At 38.7% G+C, this 16,015-nt stretch overlaps 1 protein-coding gene across 1 annotated transcript in view; it reads left to right on the top strand.

Moving 5' to 3' along the window:
- Positions 1–16,015, top strand: part of L3MBTL3 (L3MBTL histone methyl-lysine binding protein 3) — a 106,436-nt gene that overhangs the window by 36,634 nt on the left and 53,787 nt on the right. Inside the window, exons 11-14 of the mRNA XM_070461600.1 lie at positions 1,287–1,422; positions 3,294–3,385; positions 5,819–5,970; positions 13,688–13,764. Of these exons, the coding sequence (XP_070317701.1) occupies positions 1,287–1,422; positions 3,294–3,385; positions 5,819–5,970; positions 13,688–13,764 (457 nt within the window). The remainder of the gene's footprint in view (positions 1–1,286; positions 1,423–3,293; positions 3,386–5,818; positions 5,971–13,687; positions 13,765–16,015) is intronic.

Below are 16,015 nucleotides of genomic sequence, written 5' to 3'. Positions count from 1 at the left end.
AGTGATTATAGGGTTTTAATAATGGGAAAAGGTGCCATTTGTTGAACACTTCCTTTATGCCAGGCACAGTACTTAGTGTTTTGTAAACTATCTCATTTAATCTTTGCAAGAACCCTTTTTCTTCCCTGTTCTATAGATGAAGGGACTGAGGCTCAGAGAGGTTAAGTGAGGTATACAAGGTCACACAGCTTCAAAGCAGTGGAACCACGATTTGACCCTGGTTCATTTGACACCATAGCCTTTGCCATACCATGCTCCTTAACATAAGAGACAGACCAACAGATATTTGTATTATTTTTAGTATTTCAAGGTATCTCTAAAGTTTTTCAGGAAAAAATGTCCAAGTCAATTATGTGTATCTTAGTATAATATATTACTAAGAACTCTTTAGAACTTTTTTTTTCCTTTATGTGCTTATTTCCTTGTTCTCTCCCTTGAGTTGGGGGAGGTATCTTTTAAAATTTTCCTCAAAGAATCAGATGATCTTGTGTATTAGTTTTGCTTATAGTTTTCCTTCAGTGACTTAGTGTTCTTATAAGAAGTTTGTTCTTTGTTTATAAGAAAGTTTATAAGTTCTTTGTTTATAAGTGGTCTTATACCCATCTGCTGTGCTAATGGGAAGAAGATGGAGAGGCTGAACTTTTGCCAGCCTAGTGCCAAGCGTGACCTGGCAGAGGCTCCATAGACCCATGTGACTTTTTAACTTAGAACTCCCCCATGTGCCGCCCTCATTTAAGCAGATGTGTGACCTCAGGGTTGGACATGGGTTACATGGAGTGAGTTCTCACCACGTTCCAGGGATCCTGTTTCATCTAAGTGTGAACTGGGGAGTCTCTTCTTTCTCCCGGCTCTGCTACTGGGGGAAGGAGACTGCTGCCTGCTCCCCGTGTCTGCACGTGTCTGGCCAGATATCGCCGTGTGGAGCTTTGTAGAGGACGGAGAGCCCGCCCTGAGCCAGTGCATGATAGGGCACCCACGCTGGGCCCCTGCGGGAGCTGCGTGCCCTGCGCGTGTACAACGCAGGGATAAAGAGGGGGACTTGTCTACGTGGGAGAATTATTCTTCACCCAGATCTGTGTGCTTCTAACGGAACTAGGGATGAGGCTGGAACCCCTAGCTCAGCTCTTTCCAAAGAAATAAATTTTGCCTTTAGATTTTGTTATTTTGTTCACTTGTTTTTGTGGCTGTTAGCAATGGTGCTTTAATATAATCCATATCATACTTGAGGTCCATGTTAATTTATTTTTATACATGTGCACAAATATTCTGTTCTTTGCCTATTACAGGTTTGTGGATACAGGATAAAGCTGCACTTTGATGGATACTCTGATTGTTATGACTTCTGGGTAAATGCCGATGCTCTGGATATCCACCCAGTTGGGTGGTGTGAGAAAACTGGCCATAAACTCCATCCTCCAAAAGGTATTGTCACTTTTTAATTTCATATTTTATATTCTGAAAACACTTATTTTCTTATATTGTAATTTAGATTTTTGAGAATTCAAACTTTGTGGTTATTCAGGTGGGCCGAAATTTAAGCTTATTGTTCATGATGAGAAATGTTTATTAATCAGGTAGGCCCAAGTTTAAGCTTATTGTTCATGATGAAAGATGTTTTCTAAAGTGAAAGAAATTTAAAAAATAGAACCCTACTTAAGAGAATAAACTATGTCCATGTACTTATTTGCATGTCACATGACATTTGTTTGATACTTTGACTATAGATTTTAGCTACAAATTTCTATCTCATACATACACACACACACACACACACACACAAACACATACACACATACTGTCTTGAAATAACTGATTGCAAAATTATTTATAATCTGTTTACATAACTAAGTATGTTTACTGACATTTCAGTAAGTAAAAAACCTTGAGAAATTATGCTTTGAACTTATCTTAATATTTAAGAGATTGGAAAGGAGACTGTAACACTGAAAGCAGTTTGGGTGGGGGCTGAACTGATAGTGATTACTCTTTTATTATTAAATTTTTATATTACAGTCTGCCAATGATTTTGCCTATTTCATGTTTACGAAAGAGCCAAGAATAACAGATTGTATCTTTTTCAGTTCATCCCTAGGGTATTTAATAATATCTTACTTCCTTTCTTTTCATGTTGCATTCAGTATTGTTTGCTTGATATGAAAGAACCAGGTTACCAGTATGATATTTTTGGTCTGTCTCAGAATTATTGGGGCTTCCCTGGTAGCTTAGATGGTAAAGCGTCTGCCTGAAATGCGGGAGACCTGGGTTTGATCCCTGGGTTGGGAAGATCCCCTGGAGAAGGAAATGGCAACCCACTCCAGCACTCTTGCCTGGAAAAGTCCATGGATGGAGGAGCCTGGCAGCCTGCAGTCTATGGGATCGCAAAGAGCTGGACGCAACTGAGCAGCTTCACTGGCTGCTACATCAGGATTATTGAGTTTTTTTTTTAGCTGGGGTAAGGTGGGTTATTGGGTGTTAATGGACAAGCCATCTTTTGGTTTTAAGTGAAAAATTAATAGCAGAGTGGTATTTTCAGATAACTGAAGGATTGAATAAAAACACCTAGAAAAGAGAAGGATGAAAAAGAAAATCTGTAAGCCTTTGTATAAATTGGCCTCATATGTGTTGAATTGTTTTTGTTTTCACACCACCTTCTGGACTTTGATGGAAGTAGAAAAGAGGACCTGAGTAGATAAAATTAAATGCCCAATTTCCTTTTTAAAGGAAATGTTGGCTTTACCAGTGTTGAACATGAAATGGTGAAAACTAAGGAAAGGACATTTCCATTATTATAGTTGGCCAACATGCTCACTTCATGAATCTTGAATTGTCATTCTTCTGGTGACAGGCCAGAAAGATTTTATCTCTTGTAGTACCATTTTTTCCAGCTTCCCACTGTTCCTACAAGTTAGTCTCCCAAAATAGAATGAGTGAGGGAAAAACAGAGAACTCAACTACTGTAGCTCACTGCTAATGAATTCTACCTAAATACTGATAGAAATGGTCTGGTAATGAAAAGAAGTTCATTTGAGGACAATGTGTATTTGCTTCCTCATACCCTTTCCTTTCATCCATTACCATTCATTCGGAATTGAGAAAATAATACAATTAGTTGGAAATAAATACCCTGTGTATAAAAATCCTTTGATACTAATTATGAGTTAAATACTATCCATTTTAAAAAATCACTTGATGGCTTGATTATGGCATGTTGGACTTACAGATAAAAGTAAGAATGGAAAGCTAAGTATGAAGTATTTTGGTATTTTACTGTTTCTTTATATGTGCGGACCTAGGATATAAAGAAGAAGAATTTAATTGGCAGACCTATCTGAAGACATGCAAAGCTCAGGCTGCTCCCAAGTCATTATTTGAAAATCAGAATATAGTAAGTACCTCCAAGATACTTTTTTTTTCACAGAAAGTGGCTTTTGAGTATTTCCTTCGATAAATTACAAGTGATAACAAGAAACTATAATAAATGTTATTGCTTTGGTAAATAAGGTGCTCTTAAGCTTTAAAATTAAAAATTACCATGAATAAATATGTGTTTTTAACTATATCATGGCTGTCATTTTTTAAAATTAAATAGTAAAAGGCAATATAGTATCAAACCTAGGTATACTTTACAATTAAGGTGCCTAAGCAAATTAAATTGGCGGACATTTTATGGTTATGGTCACTTGATTTTAGGAGTGCTGTTCAGATAGGATTCCTATAGTGAGATGAATGTAACCCTATTTGAATTTGCATGCTAGAGACTATCATTTAAACCTTCTCTCCAGCTTCTGTCTCTGTTTTGCAGTGTTAACAGAAGCACAGTCCGGATGTGTTTGTATTTTCTACTTCTTAAGCTATGGGCATCTCTGAGGAGGCCTGCTATGTTACAATGTTCTATCCTAATCAACTTTTGATCTAATTGTAAAGAATAGAGGATAAGCAGGTGGAAGCCAGAATCCCGCCTTTACAGTTGATGAGAGCTCAGATGGAGAACATGCGTGGCCCATATTTGCTGACAAATGAGTCTCTTGATTCTGAGCCCTGGAGTTAGAGATTTACTGGCCCTTCCAACCTCACCACTCTAGCCATGGGCACTGGACCAGGGCAGACTACCATCTTGCAGGACAGAGCTTGCGCCTAAGGAGCAGAGTGGAAACTATATGCCCTGTAGGCCAGCTTAATGGTGTGACCACTTCCTCCTTCCAAATTCCCCAGTTAGGCGACAGTGGGTGAGAGTCTGGAGAGAGGCCGTCATGTTTCACTAGGGATTCCCTCCAGATATCAGGAAGAGAAACCCTTCTTACCTAGCCTGCATGCTCTCTCCTTGGGAAATGACATCATCCAGGTGTTTTGAGGGCAACAAGTCTCATGGCTGAAACTTTCTCTAATCAAATTAAACATAGGCCAGCTTGAGTTAGAGAACTGGAGGGGGTGTGTGTGCATGTGCATGCATTTAGGTAATTAATAGAGATAATGAGCCAGATTATTATTTTTAAATATCTTAATTGAGAAGATAGCTTAATTGCTGAGATGTCCATGCTGCATAGTCAGTCAGCATTCTCCTTCAAGATGAGGGAGGCCAGTTAGGTGGAAAACTCAGCGACCGGCTTGCCGTCACAGCTCCAAGTTTCCTAATCCTTGTCTGGTTCTCTGATGATGAGTTCAGGCAGGTATTTGAGCCACTGACCATCATCTTAAATTCTGTTCATTGCTAGCACAAAACTGAATCTTGGGCCATGTGTTTGGTATATAATGAATATTTGTATTTCTAGATTTCTCTACCTCAGAATACTCAAATGTTTATGGTCTGATACAGAAGTCCAGGGCTTAAATATATAGTAACAGTATCTGTGTAGCATTAGTGCCTGATCCTTCGACTCAGACAGGACTTCATTCTTGACATATTCAGATACATGCCTGTCCGCATTTTTGTAACGATAGCTGTAAAATTATAGTAAAAAGAGAGCATCTATTTTGCTTAAAGTAATGAGAAGAGTGTCTGTATGTTCAGTCTGGAAAGAAGGATTTTTCTGAAGGGCAGAAATGACGTGTAGTATGTTGTGATTGATACTACTGATATCCAAGTACTTCTCTGAGGTTAGGATATTTTTCTTCATGAAATATTGTGAGGAATGTTTATATCCACAGCATTTCAAGTACTGAGTCTGACTGAATTTTTATTGTTTTTCGTTTCATGTCCCAGATGGCCAATAATCTGTGCATTTCCTTATATTACAAGCTATTTTGAATGGCTCTATGTATTAACAGCCAGATCTTTGGGTGCTATTGTGAATAACATCTGTATTGTTGAATCAAAGTTGTAATAATTTCCAGCATTTCATATAGGAAGATGGCCTACTTTTAGTAGAGTACCCTTTCAAAAGATTTTTCAGAAGTGGGAGTGAATTTGTACTGACTTACACACATTTTTAACTTGATTATGTACATATTTTGTATGAAATAATTTTCATTGTTAAGTCTGTAATAAAGGAAGAGAGAAACTGAAAGTAAACTATACAGTACATAAAACTTGCCTAACTAGCATAGTCATGTAAAGTACCAAGACACATATTAAGTAAACTTTTCAAGGTTGTATGTGTGTTAGCTTTAAAGGTCCAGACGATTAATTGGATGTAGCAATGGGGCATTTTTCTTATTGCCGCTTCTTGGAAAGCAACTCTGCTGCAAAACTGGTCCATGATTTTTAAATTATGTGAATGCAGCTGATGGATGCCAGGATTTCAAGCGGGGGTGCAGAGAGGGTACAGGTCCTTGCTGTTAAGTGTGTGCTTATCCCTAATTAAATCTGTATATTTCATAGACAGTGATCCCATCAGGCTTTCGAGTTGGAATGAAGCTTGAAGCTGTAGACAAAAAGAACCCTGCATTCATCTGTGTTGCTACGGTAACAGATATGGTGGACAATCGTTTCCTTGTACATTTTGACAACTGGGATGAGAGCTATGACTATTGGTGAGACATTTTTCAATTGCTCTGTGCATTTTCTAACTGATGTTTATTCAAGTACTTATTTAAAACCAGCAATAATGCAAAGCTGATAACACAAATAACAGTATTCTGTCCTGCTCTTTCTCATTTCAGATTTTTAACTTTTTACCTGTTCCATATGGCACGTGTTTTTAAATAACATCCTTTAGATCTATTTTGTGATTTGTATTTTAGTTGACTACGTCCTATGTAAGCACAATTTGTACCAGACTCCCAAGAGACACTCACACCTGAGTGCACACACAGCCTCACACGTCCCCCCTCATCTGGCGTGTCGTCTCTGATTTCTTAGGAAAATATTTTAATCTTTCTTTCATATTTTCATGCACAGTAGCTAATTTTACTCTTTATAATGACAATACAAATTATTAATTGAGGAATATTTTTTTAACCCTTAAGGGTTTTGGCTATATTATACATAAAGTGGTAGGAACAACATAATTATAAAATTATATAATCATGAAAGGATTATAGTAAAGCCATAAGATTTTGATTAGGCAGTTGAAATAATGATTTTTCATACCTAATTCATGTTCACTAGTGAAACTATAGTTTGCTGGTGAAAGGCATTTCATGGTTTAGTTCCTTCTGGATAATACTTGCATTGAGAAGTGACAGTTATCTTTATAAAATATGGCTAATGTTGCAGTAGCAAATGGCTGTTAATTTATATAAATGTAGCTCAGTTTTAGGAAAACTTGTTTCTTGACCTTTTTAGTGTGTGTATAGCTAAATATTCAGTAGAGCCATTAATAATTTCCATTACTTCTCGGATTGGGTTCTTACACAGTCATCAGTTTTACTTGCGTTGTTTTAAAACAGGAGAGACGTTGAAAGCCATTTGCTGTTTAGACTTTTAAAAGATGAATTATAAAAATCTGAATTATATTTTACGTATGGTTTTCACAGAGTTTTTTAAAGTAGTTCCATGATCACATCACATAGAATCAAGTACTTTTGAATATTATAGTAAGTTTTACCCAGCTTTTTTTCTGCAAAGCATTATTTTCCTCATAGGATATCTTTTTATTCAGTTTGCAATCAAATTTATTACTGAAATACAAACCATTTCAGGTGTATACAAACTTAGAACAGTAGAGTGACCTCCTGCAGGCGTTACCTACTGCCAGCAGTTATCAATACACACCAGTCTTGTTTCTGGTGTTTTTCTGCTCTAAAATCCCAACTCCAGGACCATTTTGAAGTAGATTTCCAGATTCCATAACATTTCATGTCTGAATATGTCTCTTCTAAAGGTAGAACTTCTTTTTCTTTTTTCAAATATATCTAAATAGCATCATGTCACTAACATACTAAAACATTATCCCCCAACTGTCTTGGTTTGTTAGCTTTTGGTCCAAATAGGGCGCGCATTTTATGAGTGCTTTGAGGTTTCTCTTGATCTCTTTTAATTTATAGTTTCCTATTCCTTCATCCTTTTCTTCCCCCTCTAACTTTTGTTTAAGAAACCAGATTGTTTGTCCTGTTGACTCTCCCACAGCCTGGATTTGCTGATTGAATCCTCATTGTATTGCTTACCGTGTTCTTCTCTTTCTCATATTTTCTGCAAACTGGTGGTTTTTGTTTCATTTAAAACTATCCATACCTGTCTTGAATGAGTGAGTAGATGAGAAAACTGTGAATTTAGAGATAATGGAATCTGTCCTAGGTGGAACATATTTCTCTCCCTCCTGTGTTTGATGTGCTGTGTTGATGGCAGTACTAACATGACAATTTGGATCCAGTCCTTTTATTAATAAATGATACTTTATTAGAATCTGTTGAAATGAGAGCTTTTTGCTTTTAGAGTTCTTATTGCTTCAGGGAGAATTTTTTAAAAACAGCTTTTGCCTGATTTAAACACAGTGGGTGAATGTTTCAGTTATTTTTGCAGTCCTATAAGTATTATAGGTTTTAAAAGTGTAGGTTCCTTATTTGACATAATATGTATTTCCTTTAGAAGCATTCATTCTTCTGGGGGAAAAAAAAAGTAATGAAAAAGTCTAGCAGAATGTATTACATTTTTCTTTGATGCCAAATGCCTAGGAAATAGGAAGCATCCTGGTTTCTTATTAGAAAAAGCAGGGGGAAAAATTGATCTTTTTCAGCAATGATTTTGCTCTCTTATGAGCCCAACCAAATTATTTTTAGAATGGAATGTACTTTGAGGATAGACTTATACTTCTAACTGTTGAAGTTACATTTTGTTAATTGTCAGAAAAAGAATAACAGTGTGTCCTCTTCCTCGATATGCAATTAAGGCATATTGAAAATTACTTAAGTGCACTGGAATTTCTCCAACCTTGTTAAATATTATGTTCTTTGATCTTTGAATTTTGGAATGGTCTTTATCTGCATAAATTAGTTACTTAGGTATGTAATTGAGGTTACAAATTGGATTGCTTTCCCAATTTAAAATAGTTTGAAAATGAGATTATTTTTTTTCCTTTGAATTGGGCAGTGATCTTATCTCTTTTTACCTTAGTGGGAATTTGAAAGTGTGCTTGAATGCGCATGTGCATACATGTACTCTCACACACACACACACACACACACACACACACATATTTGTGGTACTGCATGTTTAATTGCAGTAAAACATTTCTTCCTTTCAAAGAGAAATGCTGTTTGGGATTTAAATTTATGTAGGGTTGTAGTAGTTTTTAATGAGAGCAAACAGTATACATATTTTGGAATAAAAATTGGTTTACCTCTGGGTTTTCTCTCTGCTTTTGTTACTAGTAGTTGTATACTAATGTATACTAGTAGTATACATTAAGAGTAATAGTAATTTTATGTGTCTCCCCAAATAATGTTGAAAAGTTTGCATCATGTTGTCAGTTTCTCAGAGCAGTGTGTGTGTCATCAACCATTATATTTGAGAAACACCCCTTGGTGGTGGTGAGCCACAGAGATGACGGGACCTAGGGACCCCTGCACTTCAGTCTTGAGAGGCTCCGTGTCTGGGAACAGAGAGAAACACACCTCTGTCTTGGGTGCAGAGTGTGTGGTGCTTAGTGCTTACTTATCAGAACCAGCTGCTTGCTGTCTGCGTGGCCCATGGAAGGAAGGACTGACTGACTCACTAGAGGTTTCTCAGAAAGATCTTCCTGGGGATATGGAATTTGAACTGGCTCATAAAGAATGATAGGAGCTAGTACTTAGAAGTTGGGATGAAATATTCCTGGCCAAGGAAAGCACTTACTTATGTTTAAGTCCATGGGGCTAACAGGGATATGTTTGGGGTGTGGCAGCCTTGATATTTAGTAAGTGACTTAATCCTTCTAAGCTTTAGGTGCCCCGTTTGCAAAAAGGGTTAATAGTCCCTATCTCACAAGATGTTGAGAGGATTAAAGTCAGAATTTCAGGAACAGATACCCGTTTGCAAAATGTTAAAGAGATGGCCGTTATGCGTAGAACTGACTCTTTGGAAAAGACTCTGATGCTGGGAATGATTGAAGCCAGGAGGAGAAGGGGACGACAAAGGATGAGATGGTTGGATGGCATCACCGACTTGACAGACATGAGTTTGAGCAAACTCCGGGAGCTGGTGATGGACAGGGAGGCCTGGGGTGCCGCAGTCCATGGGGTTGCAAGAAAGAGCCGGACACGACTGAGCAGCTGAAGTGAACTGACTGAAAGATGTCCGTAAGGCACGTGGGCAGAGAAGTCTAGCCCTGAAGGTGGAAGTGGGTTATTGTCTCAGAGAGAATAACCCCTCAGGTGTTGAGCTTGGCTTTAGGCTGAAGGAAAGAAGCCGCTGCTGAGGGAGAGTGGAGACATGAGGCTGGATTCTTGAGGACCCCGGTCCCGTAGGAGCAGGGCTCGCCATGGGGAGAAACGAGCTTTCTTCTGTCTCAGTGTGGAGAGAGTGAAGACAGGAAAGGAACACTGATGTTGGGGTGACGAGAGGGCCCCCCTTGTCTCTTCCTGGTAGTCACCTTGTTAGTGAAAATCAGGTTTTATGCTTGAAGCGAATTATGAATATTGAAAACAGCCTCTGTAGGGAATGGGCTTGGAAATGAATTAAGGATGAAAAGGAGAACGAGATGACTCGGTGGGATGAGGTCTGGGGCTTGGTAAAACAGAGGGATGGAAGCCCTGAAGAGTTAGCGCAGAGCGGGAGCTGGGAAAGCAGGCACCAGGAAGGAAATCGCAGTCATCATGTGCTGGATTTAGGGAGTGGGAGAGACCAAGTGTGCTGCATTTCTTCAAGAAATCTAAACCATTATTGCTTGAAATGAAGACTTTGATGTGTTCCTTAAGTGAGCATCTTGAAATGTTCTTGTTTGACTGCGGAGATCTGGGGAGCCCAGTGTGTGCGCATTAGTTTTGTTTAGCTTTTGTCTGTGACATGAAATCAGGGCCCTTTTCCTTCAACCTGAAATCACTTAACCTCTCAGTGTTTCCATAAAATGAGGGTCTTAATGTTTGCTCACTTTATATGACAAGTGTGGGTTCTTCATGAATTCTTATTTCTGTTATTATCTACCAATCTAGGTCTGATTTGGGTCTTAGCAGCCTTCATAAATAATTTGTACTTACTTGTGAAATGGACTTAATTGTTTTGAAATGGACTTTCTTAACAATACACATGAAAACCCCGAAGAAAGAAAGGAAAGGCACAAGGAACAGCAGTTGGCCAAACATGTCACCATTAGTTGTTCTTCATTGTATTTCTTCTTGGTTACATTTCTGCTTTTGAACACTAGATGGGACTAAGAGATGACTTGTGTTTCAATAGTAACAAATAATTTCACAGCCTTCCCATTTCTGAAGGAAGTATTGTTTGTTTATAGAGGCGCTGTAAGTCAACTAGATAAAAATGAGGCTACATTTATTTTCATAATTGAGACAGCTTCTTTGTTTATTTTAAATGGTGACTTTGATGAATATTTAAATAATACTAAAACCTTATATGAGATTCTGGCTGCACAGGAACAAGTGGTCAAAATATGCTGCAGTGTTTTCTTGTAATTTATGGAGAAATCCAATAAACAGAATTGTGTCTGATGCTTTTACTTTAATCATCATGAATCTGACATAATTAGAAGTACTTGATAGTTGCCTTAAGTTGAAAAAAAATAAAAGAAGTATTACATACTTGTTATTTTTTCATTTTTAAGGAGCCATTAAGAGTCTTCCCTAGAATAACATAAAAATTTCCCTAAAATAAAGGCTGCATCATTACTAATGATCCATAGCCAAATGATTGTCCAGGAAAGAATAGTATAACTGGACAATCAAGATCTGTAGTTTTGCTTATACAGTTTAAAACAATGCATCTGAGGGGATTGGGCATTAAAGTGTACCGAGATTTCCATATATGCCTCACCCAGCGTCCCCTAAATATTTCCCAGCTTTAAAAAAAAAAATATAGCATTCTTTTTTTTCTATCTAACGTCTCATTTCTCTGCTTCTTTTTAAAACAGAACTCCTTAAGTGTGTTTTCTGAGCTAGCTATGCTCATTTCCCAACATTTTCTCCTAAACCCATTCTGTTCAGGGTTTTGCCCTTTCTCATGCCCAGCTCCACTGCGGCAGCTCTCGTCAAGTATGCCAGTGACCTTTACATTGGTAAACCCAGTGATCAGCTCTTGCTTTTTCTCTTCTTTGGTCGAGCAGCAGCATTTGACCCAGTTGATTTCGTCTTTCTCTCTCTCTCTTACTTTACCATTGTTTCTTGGACTTCTTCGCCTTTTCCTTTCTGTCCTCTATACTCATTTTCTGGGTGGTCACATCTCTGCTTGTGGCTTTAAACACCATCCTAGTTGCCGATGACTCCTAAATGTGTGTTTTTAGCCTTGATCGTGCCCTTAAATTCCAAATTTTTGTGCTCATGATCTACTTCTTTACCTGCTTGTTAAACATGTTAATATCAGATCTCTTCCTTCACTGTTTGGAATGTCAGGCTGTACTTGCAGTCTTCCTGTCTCAAAAAATGGTAACATCCATCTTCTAGTGCCCATGCCCAAAGCCTTGGAGTGTTCTGGACTTCCTTCACTCCTACTCTGCGTCAAATCTATCAGCTCATCCAGTGGATTCTTCCTTTAGAACATTGACCTAAATATACAATCACTTCCTATTATCCTCACCACCAGCACTCTGGTTCAGGTTACCCTCTCCAATGCTGGCAAAAACCTGCCAGCAGCCTTTTGTCTCCTTCCCAAATGTGGTTTATTATCTGCAAAGCAGTCAGAATAATTACTTTATAACATAAATCAGATTATGCCACTCTTCTGCCTAAAACCTTTCACAAAATGTTCTAGTAAACATCATTTTACTCTTAAGATTCCAAGACCTTACCGTGGCCTAATGGCTCCTCTTGATTTCCTGTTCTCTGCTTTTCTCAGTCCATTCCTGACACAGTTCTGCTTGATATCTCCTCTTAACAAGGCATCTGTACTTGCTATCCCCTCAGCATAGAAGGCTTTCCTTTATATATTTGAGTGCCTCAGTCCTCTCTTCACCCTTTTCAGATGTCATCTTATTTAAGAAGTCATCTTGACTAAGTGTTTTGAAGGAGTATCTTACCACTGTTACGCTCTACATTTTTATTCCAATTCTTTGCATAGCGTTTTGCCCCCAGCATATACATTTTGTTTGTTAATTAATTTCCTCTTTTCCCACTATACTGTGAGCTCCAAGAGGCTGAAAGTTGGTATACCTTTTATTTGCTGCTGTATCCTCAGTGCCTTTCCCAGTGTCTGGCACATGATAGACACTCAACCTTTCAATGAATGGGTGAGTGAATGAATGAATGAAGCGTGTTGCATGTTGCTGCTGCTGCTGCGAAGTCGCTTCAGCCGTGTCTGACTCTTGTGCAACCCCATAGACGGCACCCCACCAGGCTCCCCCATCCCTGGGATTCTCCAGGCAAGAACACTGGAGTCGGTTGCCATTTCCTTCTCCAGTGCATGAAAGTGAAAAGTGAAAGCGAAGTCGCTCAGTCATGTCCGACTCTTAGCGACCCCATGGACTGTAGCCCACCAGGCTCCTCCATCCGTGGGATTTTCCAGGCAAGAGTGCTGGAGTTGGGTGTCATTTGGGATGAGGACTATATGGAACAAGTTTGATTAGGAGCAAGGAATCAGATGTGCATACTGGTAAAGAGGCCTTGGCAAAGCATATACTTGACTGAAGTAAAGATGACAAAGAGAAGAGGTGAGGAAAAGAAACACCCCATCTTAATACCTGGTCTCTCCCATTCTAATGGGAAATAGAGCGTGTTTGCTTTTTGAGGGTAATTGGTCTTCCTGATGTTGTATATTTGTCCTTAGAAATACTGAAATAATTTTAGCTTGCCTGTGTATATGCTATTTATATACATGTTTATTTTTCCAAATGATTTTCCTAAATGGAAATTCCAAATTTTAATGACATTATCTTTACATTTGCTATATTTGCAGTTGTAGAATATAACACCACTTGTGTGTGAACAAAAGCTATTTGCCTGGTGTCAGTTTTGTATGTTATGTATCTAATAGAAATCTCGTTGGTACTAATATGTTGGAAGAGTGAAAAATTCTTTGGTTTAGCCGTGTTTTCCCAAATTAGATAGATTGTGAAAAGGTAGAACTTGGTGTAAAATGTTCACAATCACTGACTTTTTTTTTTTTTAACTTTTACTGGTATTTGAGAATTTTTCCTAATTACCATTTTTAAACTTCTATAACTTACAGGTGTGAAGCCTCTAGTCCACACATTCATCCAGTTGGTTGGTGTAAAGAACATCGAAGAACCCTCATTACTCCTCCAGGTTTGTGTTGATTATGTGTCTGCTGTTTGTCATTTATGTCAATTTGAGTTTACTTTTATGTGCTGAAGAACATTCTGTGACTTCATCATCAGACATTGAATTTTTGAGCATGTCACTATTTAACGTGCCGTCGCACTGCAGGTATGAAATGATAGGGTGGTCAGCTCATACAGAGCATCACTGTGGTGTGTGTGGCTTTTTGTGGGTACACCTGTGAGTAATGAAAACTGTCCTTGTCATGGGGAAAGGATGCCTCCTTGGTATGTTAGGAGCTGTTGCGTGGATGTTGCCCTCAGCATGTAAGCAACAGAGACTCAGCTTGGAGCTTCAAATCCTTGTCTCATTCTGCTCTGGCAGCTCGCGTTGTTTTCAAGCTTGTCCCTAGTTCCTTGATAACTGCTTCTCAGTTAGCGCCTGATCATTGACTCACTCGGGATCAGCCGTTCCTGTGATGGGCAAGGCCAGTCCCTTCTACCTCCTGCCTTTTCTTCTATGTTCAGGGATGAAAACTCCTGTTCTTTACTGCTTTACAGAGCTAAGCTGAAGAATATTTGCATAAACTATGTAGTGTTAAAGTAAGATATTAAATGGTTTGGTAGCTCAAATGTGCTGCTGCCTGGAAGACCCCACTCAGCTCTCCTAGGTTCTGGGATTTACATAATATTAGGAGCCAGTGAATCATGACTGCCACTGTCACCGTCTGAATTATATTATACAGATTCTTTTGGACTTTGCGATTTGATATTGATCTTTTTCTTTTTTTCCTTACCATCCTTTTGTTCATCATTGTCAACCCACTCCAGTATTCTTGCCTGGAGAATTCCTTAGACTGAGGAGCCTGGTGGGCCACAGTCCATGGGGTTGCAAAGAGTTGGACAAGACTGAAGTGACTTAGCATGCACGCAGGGATCTGTTAAATTAACAGGGCCAGTGAACAGCAGGTTCCTGGCTATGTCTTCACAGCCTGGGAAGGGGTGTGTGAGATATCATTACTGACTTCTGATGTGAGGCAGATTACCAAGTCTTCTGTCTCTTTTCATGGACTTGTATAATTCAGTAGCAGAGAAAGGATGTAGCTTTTTGGCAAAATTAAAAAATACAAAATTGCATGTGAAAAACTACCAAACACACGGCAGGGTGAATATAATTGATGCCACTAACTGTAACACATGAAGATGGTTAAACACGTAAATTTTGTGTGATACATATTTTATCACACCAATTAAAAAAGTAAAAAAAACAAAAGTAAAAACATTCCAGATAAAGACTGGTGTGCAAGGCCTGTGCTGATGTTACTCTGCTCTTTGGATCCGTGGCAAACAAGATGCCCTTTCTCTGGACCCTTTTCTCTAAGGGCAGATTCCTGGCTTGTGTCTCACATCTTCTCTATGAAAAGAAAGGATGTTAGTCACCTGTCTCCTCAGGCCGTTGCTCTTCTTCTTTGTAAATCAGTCTCATAAGCAGCCCTGCCAGCTACTCCATATTCATGTTCTTTTTTAACCTTTGTACACCTACTGCTCTTTCTCCAAAATTAAAGTCTTCATGTCTTTTAAAATGATTTTTATTTTTGAATTACCAAATTATCCATTTAGATGTGCTTAGATGAGTTTAGAGATGTGCTTTAGATGAGTTTAGAGTGCAATTAGAGATAACCACTGTTCTTTCTCTTAATGGCTTAAAAGGTGATTATTATCTCTTTGCAGAGAAACCTTTTTTGCCTCTGTATACACATACATGCAGGGCTTCCCAAGTGGCACAGTGGTGAAGAACCCACCTGTCAATACAGGAAATGTAAGAGACGCAGGTTCGACCCCTGGTTTGGGAAGATCCCCTGGAGGAGGAAATGGCAATCCACTCCAGTATTCTTGCCTGGGAAGTCCCATGGACAGAGGAGCCTGGTGGATTGCAGTCCACGGGGTCACAAAGAGCTGGACACAACCAAGGAACCGAGCGCACATATACGTGCATGCATGCAGAGTCAGCTTTAATGTTGTTTAAATTCTGCAAGGTATATACCTTAAAAATGCGCTGTAAAATGTTGACTGCTTGGAAATGTTTGCATATTTACTCTTTCAAACTTTTATTCTGAAACATTTTCCAATGTACAGAGAAGTTGTAAGAACAGTAAATGGCTCATTTTTATAACCTTGAATCAGAGACCCATCCACATTTGTCAGTTGTATCAAGGATGTCACTTCTAGCACAACGATGGCATATTACTCAGTTGTCATATTTCTTTGGTCTCCTTCAA

This window comes from Odocoileus virginianus, chromosome 34 (genome assembly GCF_023699985.2).
Source record: "Odocoileus virginianus isolate 20LAN1187 ecotype Illinois chromosome 34, Ovbor_1.2, whole genome shotgun sequence".
In the NCBI taxonomy this organism is placed as follows: domain Eukaryota; kingdom Metazoa; phylum Chordata; class Mammalia; order Artiodactyla; family Cervidae; genus Odocoileus; species Odocoileus virginianus.
Note: the sequence above shows the minus strand (reverse complement) of the source record. Positions and strands in the feature narration are given on the sequence as shown.